The sequence below is a fragment of the Pogona vitticeps genome, chromosome 3 (assembly GCF_051106095.1).
Source record: "Pogona vitticeps strain Pit_001003342236 chromosome 3, PviZW2.1, whole genome shotgun sequence".
In the NCBI taxonomy this organism is placed as follows: Eukaryota; Metazoa; Chordata; class Lepidosauria; order Squamata; family Agamidae; genus Pogona; species Pogona vitticeps.
This window is the reverse complement of record NC_135785.1, coordinates 224,869,848-224,895,955: the sequence shown is the minus strand read 5'-3', so window position 1 is coordinate 224,895,955 and position 26,108 is coordinate 224,869,848. Positions and strand designations below refer to the sequence as shown.

Genomic DNA, 26,108 nt, shown 5'->3' with positions numbered 1-26,108 from the left:
TGCAGTGCGACCTAGGGATAAAAATTTAGCCACTGTATTTGCCCATCAAGCTGTGTGTTAATGTTGCAGATAGTCACTTATTATTTTAAATAATCTGAATCGAGTGTTCCTAACTCTTTTATTTTTACATTATCTGTTTGAAGATATTTAACCTTAAGCATTATTCATGTTTTTATTATATGTCATAATGGCCAAGATCCTAAGAATTGTGTTAGACATAGCCAATGACTTTTGATTATTCTGAATGGAATTTTAATGGTTTTTTACTTAGACCAGCAGCCATATCATACTGTAAAAACTCAGTAAAATTTCAAGATAATGGTTATTTGGTATTAAGAAGATGATGGCTAGATAGGTATATGGCTGCTTAGCCAAAGGTTGGGTGTTTTGTTTGTTTGTTTAAAATATTTTCATCCTGCCTTTCTCCTAATAAAGAACCCAAGGGGGTTACTTAATTTAAAATGACAATGTTTGAAAGCTAAAAACAATTATTCAAATATTTATGATGAATTAAATAACATATTTAAAATGCTAGATAAAATATTACTAAAACAAATTCAGAAGCAATAAAAACACAAACTATTTCATTTCAAAACTCCTCTTAAACTGCTGGTCACTAAGGGAAAGTTTGTCTGAAGATAAAGGTCTTTGTCTGCTTGCTGAAAGGACAGCAAAGCCTGGCCTCCTGTTGCAGGAAGTTCCAGAGTCTGAGAGCGGCAACAGAAAAGGCTCCCAACCAAATGCACCAAGATAATGGTTTTCTGTGATGATCTTAACACCCAGACATTTGAGGTTTTTAGATAGCTTTGACCAAAGCAGTTCAGTTCAGTTTAGTTTCCCACTTTGTGTTCCAGAAGAGCCAGCATATGTGGCTTTGGGCAAGCTGCACAGTCCCAGGGTTCTCCCACGTCTGAGTATTTTTTACCTAGGAAACCGGGAAAGGATCACCATAAGTCAGAATTGATTTGATGGCACAGAAAGAAAATTGAAAAGGTGGCTCCTGCTAGATATGAAGAAGCCCAAAGCTCTTTGCTACATGGCAGTAGTTATAATCTAAGTCACTGGAATACCATCCATAAACTACTCTTTAAGTACCCAAATATAAACTTGTCCTTAATTTGCATAAGAAGGTCTGGTACACCTGAGCATGGTTGATGTCTAATATGGACTGTATGTATTCCATAATCTTTAAGTACACATCCTGAAAAGCAAAATGAAATTATAACTTCATCACTTCTAGTTGCTTTTGATACAAACTAAAGAAATGGGAGGGGGGATGAGAAACCAAATTTCTCATTTATTTATTCCATAATTTTTCTAAATAATTATTGCCTAGATCAAATGTTCTCTAGTTCCAGTAAGAATTGAAAAAGCATTGAAATGCTTACCATGCTGTTATTGTTTTAAAATGGTAGCTATCAGAACAAATCATACCACTACATATTTGGGGGGAGAGGTTAATATATCTGGCTAACTTTGGCATGCAATCTATAGTTTTTCATTCTTTAGCAATGCTCATTTTAAATTCTGACTTGGAAAAGAAGGAAGAGTTGTACTTCTCAGCTGATGGAATTAATCCATATTTGCTTTAAGACAACATGGAACTAGTTGGATTAGATTTTTTTCCCATATTTCAGTAATTATCTGGAGGGTTTGAGTTCATTGTATCTGAAGTAATGAACAATCTTGGAATTAAGTGAAGAATGAAAAACTATGTTAAAGTACACTTACTTACTCATCAACTGTGCTTTCTTATCAGCTCTTAATTTAGTTGCATTGACATTCTTTGCCTTTTCTGTGTCTTCTGTATCTCTTTGCTCTTTCATTAGATCCTCCTACTACTACCACCTCACCACCCACGATTCCATGGCTTCCTTCAACTGATGGCATCACAGGTTTAGCAACTCAACCCAAATTAAGGTTTTTTCCAACATCATCATGGCCAGAAATGCAGGAAGACAATTGGGGCACCATCATCGGTGCTGCGGTGGGCGGGGCTCTTTTCCTGATACTTGTCTGTGTCTTGGTTGGAGTTATGTGGTATAGGAGGAGGACGTTCCGTGGTGACTACTTTGCCAAGAACTACAGTCCACCATCAGATATGCAAAAGGAGTCTCAGATAGATACCCTCCAGGTAGAGGATGTGGATTCTTACCCTGACAGTGTGAAAAAAGAAATAAAGCATCCTGTGAACAGTCTCATAACAAAAGACTACTTGGGAGACTCTGAGAAAACAGACTGGAACAAAGTAGACACTATTAACAGGTACCAGGACAGATATGAAAGACCAATGGATTACTATGAAGGTGGAACACTGGGAATGAAGTACTTGGGTGACGAATGTTATGAAGAAAACGAAGATGACTTAGTTTCACATGTAGATGGCTCTGTAATTTCTCGAAAGGAGTGGTATGTGTAATGACCACTTTCATGTCCTGACTATACATAAAGCTCCTTCATTAGTTGATCACTTTCAGATTGTTTATACTTTTTCTTGAGGAATAAGCTTTTTGAAGTTGATTTCCAAGCTTTTTATATTCTAACTTGACGAGTGAAATGTAAAAACCTCATTTAAATGTATTGAAGCTGCTTTATGATTTTTTCGATGCTGTACTACTGTCTTTCAGAAAATACGAAATTGAATATAGTGCTTTATTTGGCCTATAGCACAGGATAAAAACAAAGTGCTAAGAGGAGAAAATGAAAATGTTATAAAAAATTGAAATGAAGCAACTGTCTTTCCTTGTGAGTTCAAATTTATGGTCAAGAATGATCTTGAATGAAGTTTTTGATCTATAATTCTACTAAAAGGTAATATGAAACTGTTTCAGAAACAGAGTTGATCTAAGGCACATTTTGTTTACAAAAATTATTTTTATGATATGAAATATTCTGATGGCATGGTTTTTTCAAAGCTTTATTTCTAGGTTTCTGCACAAAATTTAATACCTCTACATTTTTGAGCCTTGCCATAATTAGATACTGTAGTGGGTGGTATCTTTTAGAGATTACATGTTGCACTGATCTGCTGCAGCAGACTTTCCAATGAACTAATCTTTCAATGGAACAGGAACACTATATTTTTACATTGTGTTTTATTTACAAGCACTGAAATATTAGATTCCATAAACTTTAGATACATTTCCAAAAGATTTATTAAATATCGCTTCAATAACAAATGGTTTATCTTACCTTAAAAAAAACTTGGGGAGATATTAAAAATATCCCTGAGCACTGTACAGAACGTTCATTAAGCACAAAGCTAGGAATGTGTTGGGTAGAAATCCAGATGCAACTTCTGTATTTCAGTGAAGATGCATTTAATAAATAAACATTTGGATTTTATTTTTTTTATTTTTTTTTATTTTTGAGAGTTAAGTGATTTGAAAGAAAGATATGTGCTGTTTGTGAACTAAAGAACGTGAATTCTAACTTTTCCCATATTGCTAAGTTGTGTTTTGTAAACACGTGTCCCTCTGGAAAACAATGCATATTTTGAGAGGGAAGAATGAAGTGTATGTTACAAGACATGAAGAAATGTCAACTTAGATTAGAAATACATCAGCAAATTATATGTCTCCCAGGAGGCATTATGAACAATTTATGCTGCTTTAAAAATTTGTAGTGGTGTAGGAGAGATTACTGTCAAATTAAGGAGCTGATCAGGTGGGGAGAAACAAATACTGTAAGAAGGAGATTCGCTTTCTCTGTTGCAGGAGATGGTTGTTGCTTTAAAAATATGGCACACATACAGGCTTAGAAATTGAATGTACAGTAGTAGTTGGTTATGCAGAGGATAGAGTGCAACCAGTAAGAACTCGGCAGTAGTTTTAATAATGCTTGCTTAGAAGCATGTCTCCTTGAAATTGGTGGAGACTTTCTTCTGATTGAATATGTGAAAAACTGAAACGATTAGCGTGTGCTTCAACAAACTGGAGACGAAAGAACAATGGTTCATATAAAATTTAAGATGAACTTGGCAGCATGAGTATGCACAACACCAATGCTTTTTAGCTACCATTTCTCAATATTATGTTTTGGAGTAATATGAACATATTACCAAAAGATCTGCAGTATTCAGAGCTTCTCAGTGAGTACAGTATCTGTATTAAGGTGCAGTTTTGATAGTACACTGTGACCTGGTTGTATGTCTTCAAAATGTGACTGCAGTTTATACATGAAACTGATTTTCTACACATCTCTATCAAATTGATACTTCAAGTCATTACTCTAATTTTGTTGACCAAAGTCTCTATTCAGTATATTTGGAAGTACAAGTATTGAACTATGCTTGCCTGCAACCTCAAAGTAGTTTCTTTCATTCATGGATCAGATCCATTACTACCTGAACTGCTTAGTTCAGATAGCTTTTGATCAGATCCTAACCTAACAGCAGGTCTTAAATTTTGTGGTTTTTAAATTTCTTTTTCAAAGGTATCTTGTGGTTTTAGGAACATCTCCTTTGTAATCCATAATGGCATACTCTCTGTAAGCCCTCCGTAAAGCTTACATGTAAGACTCAAACCTAAAAGCAAGTACCTGATATTCTATGTTCCTTATGATAAGTTTATTTTATCCAGAGTTTTACAGTTTATGAAGTTCATAATAGGTTAAAGATGTTCAGTGTTGCAGTGTTTCTTACCTATTGTATGTTTGGTGTAAATAGAGAATTGATTGTAAGTATGAATAGCTGTTGTGTGAAATAAATCTTTTGTTAAAGTAATTTCTTGAATGCAGGTCATATACCTAAATGATTTAAAGATATATAAAATAAAACAAGTACTAATTGTGTGTAGACAAGTACAGTAGTTGTAGGCTAGAAAATGAAACTGCTGACTATGAATCATGTCAGGTATTCCTGTATAGCATCTTCAGATACGAGTTGTGTTTTAATATGTTTGGAAATAACTTTTAGAGGTAGCATAATCATCAATATAGCCTCTTGTCAATAGGGACAGATTATATTGAACTAAATTCTTTTGGCAAATCCCTTACATAGTACGAGTGTACATCCACTAGACTCCTACAGACCAGTTGTACAATAATTACATACATGGCTTACAATCTTATTAAGTAATAGATAAAGCAGTAAAGTTTTTAATTGTTGCACATGCTAAGTTTCTCTAGCTGTGTTGTTCACAGATGCCAAATGTGTTATGGCACCTATGGACAGAATATAAGTCACAGAGACCTAAGAACATAAAGCACTGCTGGGTTTAGTTTACAATTCTCTTCTCATAGTGGCCAACCAGTTGTCTATAGCAGTGGTCCCCAACCTTTTTCAGTCCACAGACCGGCTGGGGAGGGGGGCACCTCCCCGCACATGCACAAACAAGCGCTCTCTCGCACGAGCATTCATGCTCCCATGTGAGCACCACACCGCCATTTGTGCAGGGGTGAGTGCATTCAGGGGTGGCGGGAGGTCTCTCTCATTGGTCCGGCTTAGGCCACGGACTGACACCGGGGGTTGGGGACCTCTGGTATACTGTATAGGACGCCCAAGAGCAAGACATACTGAATGGTACATTGCCATCACAGGTAATAATTGTATGCAAATTTCAAATGCATTTTTTGTGCTTACAAGTAAGATGTGACAATCCCTGTGGGATCTATCTCTGGATATAACTTTGGGATAAAAATTAACAGCACCAAGATGTTTATAGTAGTATTTCTAAACATATCTATACACATTTGGTGCTGTGTAACAGGAAGTATTCTACAGTCCCTAGTGTTAAGTAGGGACTTAAACGAGAGTAGGGCACAATGCTAATGAAATTCTACCCCTTCAAATTTCCATCTGGTTTTAGGCCAGACATACTAGACTTCTTTTAGAGAAGACATAGAAAGTGGACCATTCATGAAATTTACCTGTGATCAGAATCCTGTTGTTTATACTTGCCCATGAAAGTCAAAGGGTGTAAAATATTGTGCTGAGTTGGCACTAGTTAAGAAGTCAATTGCATCTCCGTTAAACTATAGAAATATGAATTTTAAAATAGCTCTGTGGCCTGGATAATGTAAAGGATATATTCATTCTTTAAAAACTTGATCAATCAACACTAATTTAATTTCCAGAAATTGAAAAGCAGTATAATAAAGGACCTTATCCAGACCATTGACTGAAGCTTTTCAAGAACATCATTTGGGGACAACATAGTATTTAGTTATGTATTGAAGAATCACATGTATACTTGTATAATTTCAGTTCTGTGGTGTGATTGTTTTCCTACGCAGGTGTGTGAAGTTGCTTGTATGAAATCATTGTGTATGAGGTATGCTTTACAAGTTGCTTTTCAGAGTATTGTTGGATTAATGGTTTGTGTGTTGACATGTAGTCATAAATTTCTAGACAGTCATTCTTTTCCAATCATTCTGTATTGCAGGTATCCCTCATTCTTCTTCACATGGGTTAAGCATGCATTAGTTTCCATCCAATCGGATAATTTCCATGGTCCAATTTATTTAACATAATCAGAATTGCTTATTATACTTTTAGACTATTAATGCTGGTGGTGATGTCTTAAGATGTTCCCTGCCTCAACCTTTTGCATCTGATTGCATCCTCAGTGGTTGCATTTGTAAAGGAACAAAAAAAATTGGGACAATTAAACAGTGGCCAAAATCCCCGTGCCTGGTTGCACTTGTGTAACACAACTGGTGTGCCTTTGGAGGCAAATTGCCATAAGTAAATCACTGCAGCCATTATCTGTGACTTAGCGTGCAACTTATAGTATCTATACAGTGGTGCCTCGACTTACGAACGTCCCAATGTACAACCATTTCGAGCTACGACCAGCTCTGGCCGCAAAATTTGGTTCTACTTGCGACCGGAGCTTCGAGTTACAACCAGAAAAAGGAAGGAAAAAAGGCAGGGGAATTCAAATTGCTGACCATTGGTAGGCAAAGAGGCTGCTTCTTTGTAGCTCTTTCGCCCAGTGGTTAGAGTGTGTGCAATTGGAGGAGGCTTCGGACTGCCTGGTAAGGTGAGGTGCTGCTTTCTACTTTTTAAAAACTGTTCTGGGTGGGTTTTGCAGTGTGGTTTTGGGCTGGGTGGTGGGATTATGTTTATACTGTGATGGGTCTCACAAGGTTTGTTTGTTTGTTTGTTTTGTTTTTCCCATTTCTGATGGGTCTTGCGGGATTGGTTTGTTTTTTGTCCCCCCCCATTTCCAATGGGTCTTGCAGGGTTTGTTTGCTTTTGGTTTTTTTTTTCCTCCCATTTCCGATGGGTCTTGCAGGGATTGTTTGTTTGTCTGTTTGTTTCCCCATTTCCAAGGGGTCTTGCGGGGATTGTTTGCTTTTTTCTTTTTCCTTTTTTTCATTTCCAAAGGGTCTTGCACAGTTTGTTTGCTTTTCTTTTCTTTTTTTTCTCCTTCAGCCGGAACGGATTAATCGCATTTCCGATGAGTCTTGCAGTGGGGTTTTTTTGCCCCCCCCCTTCAGCTGGAATGGATTAATTGCATTTCAGTGTATTCCTATGGGAAATAGTGCTTCAACTTATGACCATTTTGAGTTACTACTGGAGTTCTGGAACCAATTAAGTTCGTAAGTCCAGGCACAACTGTACTGTAGTTTGCCTCCAAAGGTTACACTGCTTGCATAGCTACTCAGGATTTTGGTCAACATGTGGTGTGCGGCCTGGATTGACTAATATTCTAGTTAGATTGGGTCCTCCAAAGATAGATATTTTCTCCTTAGAACCACTGCAAAGGTACATGTCCTTTTTAAGGGATATTGCCAGAATATTTATTTATTTATTTATTTATTTATTTATTTATTTATTTATTTACAATATTTTTTAGCCGCACCATTGCCAGTGGCTTCTTTGTCACTGTTAAAGCTGCAGAGAGTTTTATTTTAGCAGCACTCTCTTTCAGTGATTTTGTATTAAAATAATCAGGAAATACAGAGAGGGAGAAACAGAAATATTCAAATCACTTCTTACAGCAATATGAAAATAATTATAATGCATTTAGGACATTATTTGCCATAGAAGTAACCAGTGGTATATAAAAACTGAACTAACATGGTTCTTATAGATCTATTGCTGTGCACCATTTGTGACATGATGAAGCACTGAACATTGTGGGTATCTATGTTGTGCAATTATCAAATAGTTCCTGTGTCACTAAAAAGTTTCATCACTTCAAAAATACAGAAATCTAGCCTAATGTGTTTGTGGAAAATAGAATCTGTTTAGTTAATGTGTATTTAAAATATAGCTTGCACAGAAAAAGATCTATGCAGTAAGCATAACGATTACCTTGGGATAAGGAGTTTAATTTCTGGAAGAGTACTTTGGTAAGTACAACATCAGTCATTAAAGTGTTTGTGTATTTTTGTATGTTTAGATCAGCCATTCTCAACTCTCTTTTTGGCTTTAGCCATAAACCCAATATGAAAGAAATACCGGCTAAAGCAGGATTGTATAAGTCATATATCAAACCTTATAAGGTGCTGTGTGAAGAATGGTTTCCACTCCGTGACACCCTTAAAATGTGCTAGCCCCCCCCTATAGCTATATGGCCCCCACTGAGAATGGTTGGTCCCGATAATGTTTCAGCATGTTTCAAAAATAATGTGATTTTCAGTGTTAAATTTGCATTCATTTTTGTATGGCCTGCCTATACATATGCTTAAAAATCTCTTTCTTAATGGCAGTTGTCTCAGACACTTAATACTTTGTGAGTTAGAAATGGAAAAGCATTTTCTTGTCAACATATTTGCCTTTCCTAACCATATTTTGAAAACCTAAATCCACGTTTTGATATACAGATGTTGATGACTCATGCACTGGAACTAAGAAATCATAGATTCACAGAATGTTTGACTGTGTTCTCTAAATCAGCCAGCTTCATTTTTATTTTTAGAATGTGAGAGGAGCTTTGACAACATTGCTTGAAATCCTAATGTGTATTGAATTATATTTCAGATGTCCCATTTAAGCAGTCATCGTCAGTAGCTGTAGCTGGGGCTGTAATTGGAGCAGTACTTGCTCTCTTTATTATTACCATCTTTGTAACAGTGCTGCTTACTCCCAAAAAGAAAAGATCCTCTTACCTGGACAAAATGTAAGTTCTTTGAGGTTCATCCTCCTCCTCCTCCTGTATCTGGCACTAGTCAATGTTTTTATAATTTTCGATTGCCTGTGCCTGGTATTTTTGAATAATAATAATAAGTCTTAAACTGTGAAGCTAAAAAACTATTCTATTACAAGTGTTTGTTTCATCTTTTATCTTAAGTTTCTACTATCTCAGATACTCTGAGACATGATGTGTCTTGAATATACGCCTAGTAGCATTATTTCTGATGTGAAGGAGAGAAGTAAAATTGGCACTACTGTTTATAGGTCATTACATGTATGATTTTTTTTTTTGCCTTCCTTTTTTTCGAATTGGGTTACATGTATATTTTGATGTTTGGAAGTGATGTTTGTGGATATTATTTGAAAATAGTCTTGGCAGTGTTAAATGTTTATAATGCTATAATAACAGATTTAAATATTTATACCTCTGATAATCTAAACATTATCTGTATTTCTCTAATAGTAATTAAACTGTATATTTTTCTAATTCAGGATTGATCTTCCACCAACACACAAGCCACCGTCTTCATATGAAGATAATTTGCTCTCTCTTTCTCAGAAACAAGAAATTCTTCCAGTAAGTTACTGCTTATAAGAAAAGATTCAAACCTGTATATATCCCCTAACAGGAAAGCATATGTTATTCATACTTGGGCTGTTCTTTGTTCATATTTGATTTTAAAAAGTATACAAAACAGATTTCTGCTAATCAAAGAACCAGTCTTTGTTTAAGGCAGGAGTGGGAAATGTTTGTTTTCAGAAGATGTTTAGCTGCACCTCCTATGAGCCCTAGCTAGCATATTGAGTGAGTGGTACGCATTGGCAGTTCAACAGAAGCAGGAGAGTTACATGTTTTTCGTATTATTACACTGTGTCAAGATTTTTTTTGTATTTACTTTTATATGTAACGGCCTCCTTCCACCTCACAAAGGAAGGTCGCTACGTCACCACACTTGTACACTTCCGGTAGTCTGCCACCAACCATTCCCTGAATTGAGTCACACAGACTGGAATGGATTTAAAAATAAAAGAACTAAATGTTTATTGATTGGTACACATGGATTGGTAAAACACAAATATCATGTAATCAGGTAACGAAAGGCTCAAGCTTATACAGGCTCTCCACACGTGTTCACACAGAACCCAACTCCTTCTCTCTCCACATCAAACTCTCACTCTCTATATATACAACACAGCTCCTCCCCCTGATGTCCCGCCCTCCGACCACCATTGGATGACATCTTTCCCTCCAAACCCTTGAAGGACAGGTGACATCAGAGCTGACTGTAACACCTCCCCTCTTTATAAGTTGTTTTTGCGGGGGAAAGCTAGATTGTCTTCCTCATTTATGCCTACCCATCTTCACTTCCAGTCTGAGGCAGGCATTTTCCCTGCCTGCCCTCCATGAACTGTAATTATCTAGACCAGTGGTTCTTAACCTTTTTGAAAGAAACGCCCCCTTGAGCCATTGAAGAAGTTATCATCGCCCCCCCCCTCCCCGCGGTGATGATATCTTTTTTTTTATTTATTTATTTATTTATTTATTTATTTATTTATTTATTTATTTATTTATTTATTTATTTAAGACACTTAAATCCAATGATCCCTGAAAACAAAATTAAATTCCAAGAAAATGAAATGCCCCCCAAAAAGTAACATTTAATGATTTAGTGGCAAGTGAATTTTAAGACGCAAGATGAAATATAAAAAGGGCATAAAAACAAATGCAGGAACTAAAAATTTCAAGACAAAAAGTCTGAAACTAAATGAAAATTGTAGGAAAATATATATTCATGCACACTGTAAAAAGGCTGCAGCCATCTTCACAGGTTTGGTTTGCTCCGGCGCCCCCCTACCCCCCCCTTCTGCTCCAGCGCCCCCACACCGCCTCTTTTCGTTCTACCGCCCCCCTGAAAAATGAAATCGCCCCCTGGGGGGCATTATCGCCCACGTTAAGAACCACTGATCTAGACCTGTGCTACTTAATATGGTCCTACCACAGTACTAGTTTTTTGGCTCCTTGTCCAAGAACAGTAAAATGAATGTGTTGTAGCGTGGCTCTTCCAACAAGCATCACAAATGGCCTACTACTTCTAAAACTCTATCCAAGTCTGTATGCCTACTAGCTACTTACATAACACTACAGGCAAGTGTTTGTTATAGCGATTGACTAGCACAGCAGCAACATGTTAGCCACCTAGAGTGGTCAAAATGACTAGATAGGCGGGGCATAAATACAATAAATAAATAAATAAATAAATAAATAAATAAATAAATAAATAAATAAATAAATAAATAAATAAATAAATAAATCTTAATGTGGAGTTTTCTTAGAGCCAGCTCAAACCACAGCATGATGGATGAAATCTACCTTCTCTGTGGTAGCATATGACTATGCGTAATATGTTTTTCATACAATCTCAGCCCCTGAGTTCTCAGAGCCATTGGAGTCTGGCTGGGAATATGAATCAGCAATCTGCAGCATAGCTTTGGCCATGGACGTTTCCAGGGAGGTACCTCTATATTCTTAATTCTAATTCTGATCACGTATTCCTGGGCAATATACGAGGGGGTGCTGATAAGTATTGAGCCTTACCCAGAATAAATTGAGCTAGGAAACTATAAAATGCAGGGTGTATTGGCCAATTTGTCTATATTCAACGGTGCAAAAATCAACTACCTATGATTTTAACTTTCATTTTCCGATCCAAAGTGAACATGGCAGCACCTCCAGAAAGGTTCAGTGTGGAAGAGCATAGGACCATAATCAAGTTCCTGGTTCTCCAATCCATAATGAAATGTCACAAACTATGGGTGACAGTGGCCCTTCATATGCAACAGTTAAATGTTGAGTTGTCAATTTTTAAACTGGCCATTTTGGTATTGAAAGTGAGAAACCCAGTGGAAGGCCGGTTTCTTTCTCTGTGCCTGCAAATGTGAAAGCCATCCATGACATGATCATGGAGGACCACCAAATATCAGCCAAAAGTATTGCTATATATCAGAGAATATCACATGAGAGAGTTGGTGCCATTATCCCCAGCAACTTGGAAATGAGAAAGCTAGCAGCAAAGTGGATCCCCAAACTTTTGACAACCGAACAAAAGAGGAAATATGTGGAGTCATTGGTGGCTGTTTTGGAACATTTTGCAAGAAATGAGTCAGATTTCCTGGGTAAACTGGTAACTGGTAATGAGACATGGATCTACTGTTATGATCCTGAGACAAAGGAACAATCTAAGGAATTGAGGCACAGTGGTTCCCCCAGGCCAAAGAAGTTCCAAGTGCAAAGGTCGGTGCAGAAGCAAATGGCAACAGTTTTGGGGGGTAAGAAGGGAGTTCTGCTGGTGGACTACTTCCAACAGGATTCAACCATCAGTGCAAAATATTACTGTGCTTTATTGACGAAGTTGAGGCAAAACTTCAAGGAAAAACATCGAGGAAAGCTCTCCCAAGGTGTCATTCTGTTGCATGACAATGCCTCGTCATGCACTCCAGGTAAAATAATAGCAAAACTGACCTCCTTAGGCTTTCAAGTGATGCCCTATCCACCCTATTCTCCCGACCTGGCTCATTCTGACTATTATCTGTTCCCCAAACTCAAAAAACACCTAAAGGGACAACAATTTGGGAATGTTCTGACGGTAACTAATGCTGCAAATGAGTGGTTACACCAGCAGTTGGAAGAATTTTATTTGCAGGGACTTAAGAAGGTGCAGGACAGATATCGCAAGTGCATTGACTTCCTGGGGGGATATGTAGAATAGTGTGGCAGTTACAGCTTCCTAGCTCAATTTTTTTCTGGGAAAAGCTCAATACTTCATGCATGTACCCAGCAATTTAATAATATGTTTTCAGTATTTTTAAGCTCATGAAATACTGATATGAAAAATCTTTAAGGTTTGTTGCTTCTCTCTGTAGTATGGTTCTGTCTACAATGTGATTGAGCTGTCAAAAATATCAGCTATGCCAGAAAGTTATAGGCTAGTACATAAAAACAACTGTAGTCCAACTGAAATTAATTGGAACACTAGGCTTAACTTGAAAATAAATATGTTTGTGGATCTAGCTGCCTGCCTAAACCTTCTAGACATGATCTAATAGTGATTATATGCAGTCTAGGCATTCCCCTGCATAGCCCATTCAGACGTAATCATGCAGTATCATGGAAGTGATGGTATTTATTTAGTACATTATGAAGTGATATTTGGCTTGCATGATTGTATTATCAAAGAAAGTAGAATAAAGTTGGAAAAATATGCATAGGAGTTGGAATGCAAGATTACTCTATGAAAGAGTCAAGTCATTCTGCTGTAGAGACTGATACAGTTCTTACATACTATCATAGGTAATAAGCTGAAATAAATTTTGTTCATTTGCAATTGCAAATCCAATATGTCCCACATTTCAATTAAAATAGTGTAATAAATTATTACAATTTTTAACTTTCACAAGAATATAAGGCTGTTTCTTTAATAAACTCAAAAAAGCCTGCAAGGCGGCAGTAGTTTTGATTTTCAAAGTGCCACCCAGTTATTTTACTATGGTTTTCTCTGTCTTATAATGGCAGAATCACTCTTCTGCATATCTGTCTTAATCACTATGGCATTAGTACATCATGTACAATAAATTCAGGGAGATTTTATGCAAAGTTCAGTGATGTAAACAGGATAATTCCTTAAAATTATGGAATGCCATCCAATCCCTCCAAAAATAGGAAACCAAAACTGTGATGTGATGATTGATTTGCCTTGCCTTGTCTTACCATTCAGTTAGTACATTGGAACCAAGAGGTGGGAAGAGATGTAAGCTCAACGGCTAGTAAATTCTCCAGTATCCTCTTAGGTAGGATAAGTATTCCTAAAAGAGATTCCTCATCGTGGTCTTCTGTGAATGCACACAAAAGGGTTAACCAAGCGCCAGCGCCGGTCCTCTCGGAATGTTCTCGAGCTGTAAAAGAAATGTAACAATTGTAGGCTGCCTCCATTGTGCATGCTCCGCCCACCCAAGCCTCAGTTACATTTTTCCGCGTTGCGGTCGGGACCTCTCCTTTCGAGCTCCGCTCTTTTTCGCTAAATTCCCTTTTGGATTTTTCAGTTTTTGACACGGATCGCTACCGCTGCCTACTAATTCTGTTGCCCGTGACCAGGACTGTTTTTCGGACCATTCTATCGCTTTGCGCTGGGACTTGACTGCCTCGGATCTTTTTTCCCGCCTTTTTTCTCCCTTGCTTCTAACGGCCCTACTCTAGCCTATGCCTTCTGGGCCTTTTAGCCGTTGTGTGGATTGCGATCGCAAGATTCCCCACCAGGACCCCCATGATCGCTGTTTGTTTTGTCTTGGTGAGGCTCACCAGACTAAGTCCTGCCCCCATTGCAGGACTTTTACAAAAGCGGCTCTTAAGGCAAGGCAGCAGCGCCTGAAACTCCACCTTTGGGAGTCCACCCTTGCAGCCACAAAGCCAACGGACTCAGAAATGGCCTCACTGTCAGCAACTCCCAGGTCCGAGCCAAATGCTTCCCCTCAGCCTTGCTCATCGAAACCTCCTCCAAAGAAGATGATTCCTTCTCTAAAATCGTCTAGCAAGGCGAAGTCGGTCTCGTCCTCCAAACCTATGAAACAGAGCAGGGGAAAGGGCGTTGAGAAGACCAAGGACGCTGCGGTGTTACCGCCTTCATCAGCACAGTCCTTGCCTTCCCCTTTACTGGAGGATTCGTCGAGAGACCGGGAGCCCTTGTCGGATGCAGCACCTTCTCTGCCTCCTCGACAAGTGGAGCCGATGTTACCGCGCAGAGTCACTTCTCCGACGCCGAGCCAGCTCGTAGCCGTCACTACGGGTTTGGTCTCTCCCCCACTTAGCCCATCCTCTCCTGGGCGGGGATCGCCGGCTCTCTCGACCTCGCCACCTTTATCGAGGTCGAGATCACCGAAGAAGCGCGTGTCGAAGAGGAAGTGTAGTCCTTCCGATCGACGTCGCAACAAGCGTCGACGTCGACGAAGCTCCTCCTCTTCGACGGACTCCGAGTCCTCCCGGAAGCGGCGTCGACATCGGTCCAGCTCCTCGACGTCTTCGTCGACGTCTACGGATCGACGTCGACAAAAGCACAGGAAGATCAAATACATCTACCTGTCGTCGTCTTCCACCTCTCCTCAAATTGAATACCGGCATCGACGTCGACATCGGGGAAAGGGTGATAAACAGCACGAACCGCCCCAACCACAGGTGCCGCAGCCGGCTCTGCCGGTACAGCCACCCCCCGTGGCTCCTCCCGTTGTACAACCTTCGACGTCGACCAAGACCATCGACGTCGAAAAGCCGCGTCGACAACCAAAAAGGGATGTATTTTCGTCTGACCCTGACGAGGCCTCATCTGTCCTATCATCTGATTCGGACCAAGAACTACCTGCGCAACCTCCCCAAGATGCTCTCCCGGAAGGGGAAGTTGTGGGTTCCGATATTGGAGACGCCAATGGTTCTTCGCCCTCGGAGGATTTTTCATCATACTCCCAGATGTTAACCAGGCTGGCAAGAGCCCTTAAGTTGGAATTGGACCAACCAATGCCCATCAAGGAGGACCTTATATTTGGAGACATCAAGGAGAAGTCTCCACCACCTAGTTTAAACTTTGTGCCAGTAATAATGGACATAATCAAGGAATGCTGGGAACAACCGGCTAATACACCTCCTTTGCCTCGCCGCACGGAGAACTTCTACAGAGTCCATGGGATGGATACTAAATTCTTGCTTAAGCATCCAATCCCAAATTCGCTGGTGGTAGACACTAGTTGCACCAGACCCACGGGCAAGTCCCATGTCACACCAACAAACAAAGAAGGAAAGAAACTAGAAGTCATTGGGAGGAAAATCTACTCCCTCATTGCTTTTATGTTAAAGGTCATTAACTACCAAACTGCCCTTGGAGCCTACCAAAAACAACTTTGGCTCAAGATGTTGCCTGGTCTAAAACTCATCCCGGACGAACTTAGGCAAAATTTCTTGAATTTTTATGAAGAAGCCCAGACAGTCTCCAGACACCAAAGACTAGCAACTAGGCACACAGCGGAGGCTGCTGCAAGGATCCTAATGTCCGCAGTAACCTTGCGCAGGCACGCTTGGCTAAGGGCTGCTAACATCCTGGAGGACGTTAAGAATAAGGTGGAAAGCCTCCCTTTTGATGCTGTTGGTCTCTTCAATGAGAAAACAGACAATCACCTAGAAGAGCTACATAAAGCCAAGAAAACAGCCAAATCGTACTCTATCCAGCCACAACCTCGCTATCATAAATTCCAGTGGCGTAGGTCATATGCACAATATCAACAGTCATCTCAGCAGTTCAAACCATACGGTAACTTACCACATCAGTGTTCCTCGCAGGCTTCATCCTCTGGCCCAAGTTATAAGTCTCAGCAGTCTCAGCGTAGGCAGGGCTACAAACCCCCTGCAAAGAAAGCAAAGCATTATCTTTGACTTACCTCCAAGTTGCCTTCTACCTACAAACACTACAAGACTCTCTCCGTTTCTTTCAAGCTGGTACGCCATTACAAACGACACATGGGTCTTAGATATCATCCAACACGGTTACCGTCTAGAGTTTACAGAGTTACCACCTTTAGGGTATGTAAGTCGTACAGCTTACAACATAGCCCTCGAAGAGGAGGTTTTGTCCCTTCTTCAGAAGGCCGCGATTCATACCGTGCCACTCTCGGATTTAAGAAACGGTTTTTACTCAAGATACTTCGCCGTTTCAAAAAAGGACGGCAGCATAAGACCTATTTTAGACCTACGGATTCTAAATACTTACCTTCGTCCCCGACGGTTCCGCATGGTGACTCTAGACTCCATTCTTCACCTATTAAGGAAAAACAACTGGTTCACAGTCATAGACTTAAAGGACGCTTACTTTCATGTGACAATCCACCCGCTACATCGAAAGTATCTTCGATTCTACTTTCAGGAAACCATTTATCAGTTCATTGCTCTACCTTTCGGCCTTTCGACAGCCCCCAGGACTTTCACGAAAGTTATGGCTCCTGTGGCAGCATATCTGAGACTCAGGGGCATTCACATCTACCCTTACATAGACGACTGGCTACTGGTATCGAGATCCAGAAGACAAGCCCTGAAGGACACAAGATTTGTCCTACAATTACTCCCACGACTAGGTTTAACTATCAATTTTAAAAAGTCTCACCTTTCGCCATCAAGAGTCGTACATTACATAGGCGCTCGCCTGGATGCTGCAAAGACAAGGATCTTTCTGCCCAAAGAAAGGGTACAAAAGATTCGAAACGCCATAAAAAGGTTCCGTCCGGGGGCACGCGTGACAGCGAAGCATGCTCAACATCTTCTAGGCTTGATGGCATCAACAACTTCAACACTAGCTCACGCCCGGCTCAAACTACGTTCTCTGCAGTCATGGCTCCTCACGCTGTTCGACCCCATGACAGACAGTCAGCGCAAGCGCCTTCTAGTTACCCCGGAATTAGCCAGCCAGCTACAGTGGTGGACTTATCCCCCTCACATTCAAGTTGGAAGACCCTTCAAGCCGCTACAATTGACGATACAGGTGACTACAGACGCCAGCCCCATTGGCTGGGGGGCTCATTCCGCTCACCACAAGATACACGGTCTCTGGTCTCCCCAAGAAATGAATCTCCATATCAATCACCTGGAGATGCTAGCGGTCATCAAGGCTTTTCGGGCGTTTCTTCCCATCGTGCAAGGTCGTGGTGTTCAAGTGATAACAGACAACACCACGACCATGCACTACATCAACAAACAGGGAGGGACACGTTCTCAGTCACTGCTGTATCTCACCATACATCTTTGGGAATGGTGTTATCTCCACCACGTATTCCCCGTAGCCATCCACATCTCGACCACAGCCAACACCTTGGCAGACCGTCTCAGTCGCCTCCCATACCAGACACACGAGTGGGAACTCAACCCTCGCGTGTTCCTCGACCTATGTCACCTTTGGGGATATCCTGCGGTGGACATGTTCACCTCGCAGCGCAACACGAAATGCACTGCTTATGCGTCCAGAGCCAGGATCGGCGAGAACTCTCTGGGGGACGCCTTTATGATTCAGTGGAACCTAGGTCTCCTCTACGCCTTCCCACCTTTTCCGTTGATCCAAAGGACTCTGGTCAAACTTCAGCAGTCTCACGCGACAGCAATCCTCATAGCTCCACATTGGCCTCGGCAGACATGGTTCCCAACTCTAACGAATATGTCCACCGAATTTGTGAAATTGCCACTGACTCCAGACCTCCTGACGCAGGATGCTGGGACAGTGCTGCATCCAGACGTAGAGACTCTGCAATTGACTGCGTGGAGGATCTGCCCTTCATCAAGGAGGTGTTAGACCGGGCCAAAAAACCCTCCACCACCAGGCTGTACGCCCACAAGTGGAGGGGTTTTGTCAAGTTTACAGAGGATAGGGGACTTGTTTCATCCCCAGCGTCCCTTTGCACACTGTTACTGTATTTGCGTCACCTTTTTGATCTCCAGTTGTCTTTATCCACTATTAAGGTTTATCTGGCTGCTATAGTTTCTTTCCAGCCTAAGGATTCTGCTTCCGCAGGTTTTTTCTCTCACCCTACAGTCAAGGCTTTCCTTAAGGGACTTTCTAACCTGAGACCTCCTATACGACGGCCTCTACCCCAATGGTCTCTTCAATTAGTTCTCCGCGCCCTTACCCGCGCTCCCTTTGAACCTATGGCTACCTGTGACTTCAGATTGTTGTCATTTAAGACAGTGTTCTTGGTAGCCATTACATCGGCAAGACGAATTAGTGAACTCGCTGCATTACGTTGTGACCAGCCTTTCCTATAGTTTTTCAAGGACAAAGTTCAGTTGTACCCAGACGTCTCCTTCTTGCCCAAAGTTGTGTCGGATTTCCATTTGAATCAACCACTCTCTTTACCCACTTTATTTCCTGAACCTACTACTGACGCCAAGCGCATGCTTCATACACTGGACGTCAGGAGGGCTCTAGCTTTCTATGTGTCCAGGACTAAGGACGTTAGGACCTCTAACAGACTCTTCATCTGTTATTCTGGGCACAAGAAGGGCTCACCTACAGCAAGTTCTACACTCTCCAGATGGCTCGTCTCCACTATCACGTTGGCATATGAACTTCACCATAGGGCTCCGCCTGAAGGTCTACACGCTCATTCAACCAGAGCCGTTGCATCATCGACAGCCCTAGTACGTGGTGTTGATGTCCCAGAAATCTGCAGGGCTGCCACATGGTCTAATGTGTCAACGTTCATTACCCATTATAGACTTGATGTCTAAGCCAAACGAGAGACAAGTTTTGGGAGAGCTGTTCTAACTTCCATTCTCCAGTGACATCCCACCGTCCAGTGAGTAAGCTTGCTAATCACCCTTTTGTGTGCATTCACAGAAGACCACGATGAAGAAAGAGAGGTTACTTACCTGTAACCATGGTTCTTCAAGTGGTCATTCTGTGAATTCACACAATCCCACCCGGCCTCCCCTCTATCTGTCACTGTTGGATTTACCTCATGTTTAGGTACCTGTGGCGGATAAATGGAACTGAGGCTTGGGTGGGCGGAGCATGCGCAATGGAGGCAGCCTACAATTGTTACATTTCTATTACAGCTCGAGAACATTCCGAGAGGACCGGCGCTGGCGCTTGGTTAACCCTTTTGTGTGAATTCACAGAATGACCACTTGAAGAACCATGGTTACAGGTAAGTAACCTCTCTTTATAGTGCATTTTAGTAAAAACAATTTTGAGTTTTACAGTGGCAGTATGAGAGCCAGACTCAAAATGGAAGATAAGATAGCTTGCTTTCTCATTCAGTAGTACATTTCTGCCTTCATAAGCCACAAACATTGAAGAGACATAGTTTTCATTAAGAGATGAATAGTATTTATGAAGTGTTACATTATTAGCAAGTGACACTTCAAAAAATACTAACAGTCTCTTAAACAGTCTCCTTTTTTCTTTTCTTTTTTACAGATATGTGCAAAGCAATAGATCTGAAAAACAGATATGTGAAAAGGTGTTTTTATAGTTGGAACTTAAGTATTTTAAAACAAATTGTTGAGTTCCAGATTTTTATAAGGACATCCCTGTGCCAGAGAAACTGTGAGATATAAACTCATTGATTAGTGAAGAATAAACTTAAACTTATTGTGTTATTTGGATATCTTGAGTGTAATACAGTGCCTCGTTTTACGACGTTAATTTGTTCCAGCAAAATCGCTGTAGAGCAAAAACGTAAAGCGAAATAAAAAAGCCCATTGAAATACATTGAAACCCATTCAATGCGTTCCAGTGAGCTGAAAACTCACCATCCAGCGAAGATCCTCCATAGGGGCGGCCATTTTCGGGACCTGTGCAGCGAGGAATCCATCCCTAAGCACAGTGGGGGGCCATTTTCTTCAGCCGGTGGCCATTTTGAAACCCGACAATCAGCTGTTTTTGATCATCGTAAAGCGAAAATCGGTTTCTGAAGCAGGGAACCAATCATCGCAAAGCAGAAAAACCCCATTCAAACCATCGTTTTGCGATCACAAAAGCGATCGCAAAAAACTCACCATCAAGCGGATTCGTTGTTAAGCGGGGTAATCATAAAGCGGGACATGACTTTACAGTGACATAACAAAAATTCAATTTATATGCATATGCATTTTTCATTTACCGTATTTTTCGCTCCATAAGACGCACCTTTCCATAAGACGCACCAATTTTTTAGGAGAAGAAAACAGGAAAATATAATCTGTTTTCTTCGCTCCATAAGACGCACAGACTTTCCACCCCCCTGTTTTATGGGGGAAAAGTGTGTCTTATGGTGCGAAAAATACGGTATTTCATTTAATTGTGGGAAATTATATTTTGTCAGATTTGAAATTCAAAATGAAATTGAATATACAGTATGTAAAATCAAATTCAACTATAATACTAACATTAACCTAATTATTGTGATAGGATGGGTCTCTCAGTGCTGGACTTTGGGAGATGGGTACCTGAAACCTGGCTGCAGATGACCAAGTATTTAGGGGTACATACATGTCTAGGTGTTCAGTGAATGATTTAACAATAGCACCTGTATAACAGAAACTAAACAAAACTCTTGCGGCACTTTGAAGACTAATAGATTTATTTCAGTGGCATTATTTTATGGAAAACTCCTGAAATAAACTGAAAAAAATCTGCTTTACTTTTATTTTAAATGTGCCACAATATTTCTTCTTCATTTGTGTGTTTGTTTTCATTATACTTCTTGAGACAGACCAATTGAAAATTGGGAAAAACTAGCTCTGAAGAAATATACATTTGTTACAATTCTGTTTCATTAAGAAGATCCAAATTAGATTTCTTTCCCTCCAGAAAGAACATTTCTCTGTTCAAAATCAGTACAGAGAAAACCAATACAGAGGAAAGGATGGTGGAAATTGGCAGCAAAAAGTAAGTAATATTGTTCAATGTGCTCTGAATATAACAAAAGGGTTCTCTGAAATACTGTATAATGCTGCTTTCATTGTTCGTTCAGTGGGTTAAACAGTTTGGCTCTAAAGAACAGTTGTGTATGGTCAGACATGTTGGACAAGTAAATTATTTTCAGTATAAATGAGTGATATCCCTTTTGTCCTGATTGTAGTACCGTCTTTTCTTCCTTGGAAAGAACAGGGCCTAAGGACAAAGAAGCTAAAAATAAAAATGTGTAACTCACCCTTTTTTGTTATTTTGAGTACAGTGGGGTCTCGACTTACGAACGACCCTTATTTGCGAACAATTCAACTTACGAACCCACCCGATAGGGAAATAAGGACTCGACATACGAACTTCCCTCGAATTACGAACAGGAAAAAAAGTGCCCCCTCCCTCCCCTTAGAGGCTTCTGGAGGGGGAAAAGGGTCAGAAACTTAAAAATAAATAAAAGAAAGTCACTTACCAGGACTTGGTAGCCCCCGAACTGCAGAAAAAAGAGCAGCAAACAGATAAAAGACGACACCCAGAAGGGAGCCTGGCAGACATTTTGTGCTTTTCTCCGCTCCTGCCCCCTCCTCTCCCCGCTTAACAGCTGATCGGCTGGCTCTGAAGAGGCTTGGGGAGGCTTGCTCAGCACCTAAAAAGGCTGAGGTATGAGTTCCAGACTCCTGCCTGTGTGTCTTTGTGCTGAAAAAATCAGCACAACATGTTTTAAAACATGCTTTAAAATTGGCTTCATTGGAAAAAAAGATTTCAAAAATGCTTTGCAAACTGTTCCCTGCCTCCCCCCTCCTTTCCTGAACTTTTCTTGACCTAAGGAAAAAAAAAGAAAAAATATCCCCCTCTATTGGTAGAAGGCGGAATAGCAGCTTCTCATTAGTTTCTATGGACGGAAAAGAGCAGATACAGATTAAATGGTTTTCAATGCATTCCTATGAGAAATGCAGATTCGACCTACATACTTTTCTACCTACAAACCGCCTTCCAATATGGATTAAGTTTGTAAGTCGAGACCCCACTGTATTTTTAATGTTGTTTCAAAGGGTACTGTGGCATCTGCCCAGGTCACGAATATTCATCTGCTATCAGCATAAACCAATGGGAGTGCTGGAGGGGTGGAGTCACGAGATATAAGAGACTCAGCAGGAGGAGGGGGAGTTTAGATAGGGAGTTTTGAGAGAGAGTTGAAGAGTTTGGTGTGGGTTTTGGGAATTTGGGTGGGAAAGTGGTGGTTGAGAGGGGATGAAGGAGGGTGTTTGTTAAAAGTTAACAACATTGCTTGAATTATCTATTTCTGTAACAATAAACAATTTCTATTTGGTTCTTTTAAAATGGCGTATGACCTGGACCTCGATTATTAATAATAGGTAATGATGATGTAATAAACTGTTGGCAGCTGAGGGGCATGTAGCATGAGTTCCTAGTGTGGTGAAACAAGCAGGGGCCACGTGGGAATCGTGACAGGTACATTGACAAAAATGTTTATGGAATTGAATATGTTATTTTACAAATGAATCATAATTGTATAATTTTAAGTTAACATCGTCATAAACTTTAGCAGATCTAGTTTGTTGATGAGTATTACGATGCAGGAGTACACCTTTTAATATGATCCAATACAATGAACAAACCAAATAGATTATCACAGTATCATACAAATCTGTTGTTGTTGTATTTTTAGAAAATGGTAAACTGCAGGCAGTTGAGTTATGAAGATGAAAATTGCTTGACTCAAGACGGTTGCAGGCAAATATACCCAGCTTTCAAACAAACAAATTTCAAGGACTGGAGCAACACGAATAATCCAAATCCAGGCAGTGGAAGAGTATACATCAATCCCAGGGAACATTATGTGTGATTTGACTTCTCACTTATGAATTGATGAAAGTAACTTGACTTTGTCTAATCACTGTTTTATACCACATGGATTTCAGATTAATGCACGTTCTAAGTTCATTGAGTGCTTTGTTTTTTTCCTCTGTGAAAGAAGAGCAAAAGGAAATAGGAATAGTGACAAAAAATTAAATGTTTGTAGAGCAGTGGTTCTTGATATTCAGTTGTTATTTTAATTTACAAGTGCATCAGTCACAGTACCCTATGTATTTTAAGACATACCCATTTATTCATCTGTAGCTTAAGTATACAGTTATTAATGAAGTTAGACTGCTTTTCTAGCTGACCCTCTGAATTCTTTCTTTTTGAAAAATGTGCTTAATGATCATGCTACTGACAATTTCCTCCTTTCTCACATATCATTTACTGTAATACATTTCTCTTACTCCCTGGTTACTGCTTGCAGAGGTACAGATAGTCACAGTGTGATATTATTACATCATGTGTTCTGCAATGTTACTGAAAGGAATGTCTTGAGAAGAAGAGCACATGTTCTTCTGCATTAAGTAGCAGCCACACCTATTTATAATAAGCTAAATCCAGTATTAGTTTCACCTAGGGAAGAGCTGTTAAAATCAATGAGACTTGTGTTAGTTGTAAATGACAGGTTCTGTTTTTTAACCTATTGCACATCAGACTAAGATTTCACATTCAGAAAACAAAGGAATTTTCAGTAGCTGGCTTGTATGTTGCATAGCTTTTATGATTTGTCTTCATATGAATAGCATTTCACTTGAACCAAATTTTCTTAGTTATTTGCTTAATTTGCCATTCCATGAATAACAATTGGAATATTGGTAGAGGAAGGACTGGCTACAAGTCCTACAGAAAGATGAATAAAAGTTAATATAGTAGCAAGAGTGATGTATCACAATTATTTTAAACTGTTTTTGTTTCCTATTTAATTGAATTAGGGTGGGGAACAGTGTTTCGCTTTCTTCTGTATTTGTCATACAAAATATTTTTGCTAATTCCTTTGATCCATTTAAATGTAATCAATGATCATATAGCTGTAAAGACCTCCACATTCATCCTTCACATATCACTTGCAAGATGTATCAGCCATTTTATGTGTTTGCTTCTTGGTGGTGCTCAAAGTTAGCTTCACCTGGTAGGTCTTTCTTTTTTGTAGACTTGCAAACGTAAACACAGATGATTACATTTCTGCTGCCAACAACAGAAGAATAAGATAAACAGAAAGAGTTCCACAACTCTACATTCAGTTAATCTTCTTTCTGATTTTGTGGCACTATGTCATATGTTTTATGGAGTTCATAGAAATGTAAATAAATATTTGAACAGACTTCTGAGTATATTTCTCAAGATAAGTAGAGTAATAATTGTATAGTAACTCTGAAATGCAAATTAGGTACTAATGCACAGCATTTATGTAAATAAGGTGGATAAATCAATTATTCCCCTACAAAGCAGGCAGGCATTTCAGTGATACGTGTATGGGAGCGTAGCATGTCTTAGTTGTACAATTGCCTGCATAATTCTGCAATATAAAAATATCCTTTTGGGGAAAAAGGAGATGGAACTAGGGATCTAATAAAACGCAAAAGAGAGTTTAAACTCTTAATAAAGATGTATCTCATATTTTAAAAACACAGTAGTTAAAGGCTGACATTCTGTTGGCACATCAGTTCCCCTGGAAAATAATGCTGGCTCTGATTCCAAAAAACAAACCAAGAATAGTTTATAAATTTTTTGTAAAATATTTTGGTGTGTGCCAACTTCTGTATATTTTGAGAACATGTTAAGGTAGCAGTTTTCATTCAGCTGTTTTTGGTATGCATGGGCAGAAGCCATTAATTCAATTTATTTCTGTATTATGTTCAAAATCAATGGCATTCTAAAACAGTGAGAAGGGGTTGGGCACCAGTTTTTAGGAGCCTTTGCACCCCCAATGAACATTTAGAATTTGGTTTAAGTTCCTTTAGAGTTTGGGCTGGAAGAGTTTCAGGACCCTTCCTAATTACTTTTCCTCTCTGATAAGCATAATAGAACATGGTGCAAGATTATTACTTTTCTAAAAGTTAAATTTGTCTTCCATCATTACCCATGTATTACACAATACATGTTGCAAGGCATACAAAATATTTAATGCCAGTTCCATTGGAAGTAAGCTTTATTAAATATATTCATTAAATGTATACCTCTTTCAAAGGTTGGACTTTATTTGCCTATTTTTCATTATGTTGTGCATTTTCATCATTCAGCAAAACAGTTTCAGTTACTGGTCTGCTTTGTAAATAAACAATTTAAACTTTCAAAGTAGTTGTTCTGCTGTGTTTTCTTTTGGGAAGCAATGAACTTATTCTGGTTTAAAAGGTTTCTTGATATCCTTTTAACAGTGAACTCTATTATTCAGTGCTAACAAAAAATGGAGCCACAGACAAACAAGGGAGTAATGTCAACATGCACAGGGCAACCCAAGGTTTGCAGAAGTATTGCAAAAGTAAAGTCCCCCCTCTAAGCAGACCAGTGGGAACTGCACCAACTCACTAGAGAGCATGGACCATGCAACATTGCGTAAGCTGGGAAGTTGAAAGAAAAGAAGGAAGCCTGTGGAAGAGAGTGTACTGATTGTTTGAACCCTTAATAGTATTCGGTATCCCAGAAAAAAGCAAGGCTGGCTAGCAAGGTGCCTGAATAAG

General features: G+C 39.7%; 1 protein-coding gene across 2 annotated transcripts in view; it reads left to right on the top strand.

Moving 5' to 3' along the window:
* Window positions 1-25,725, top strand: part of NECTIN3 (nectin cell adhesion molecule 3) — a 111,419-nt gene extending 85,694 nt beyond the window's left edge. The window contains exons 6-9 of one of the 2 annotated variants that reach the window (XM_020809869.3): window positions 8,933-9,071; window positions 9,578-9,662; window positions 21,454-21,531; window positions 23,237-25,725. In XM_020809869.3, the coding sequence (XP_020665528.3) occupies window positions 8,933-9,071; window positions 9,578-9,662; window positions 21,454-21,531; window positions 23,237-23,413 (479 nt within the window). In that variant the 3' untranslated portion in view covers window positions 23,414-25,725. Of the gene's footprint in view, window positions 1-1,829; window positions 4,724-8,932; window positions 9,072-9,577; window positions 9,663-21,453; window positions 21,532-23,236 lie in introns of those variants that run through there. The other variant, XM_020809860.3, reaches the window with a different exon arrangement.
* The last annotated feature ends 383 nt before the right edge of the window (window positions 25,726-26,108 follow it).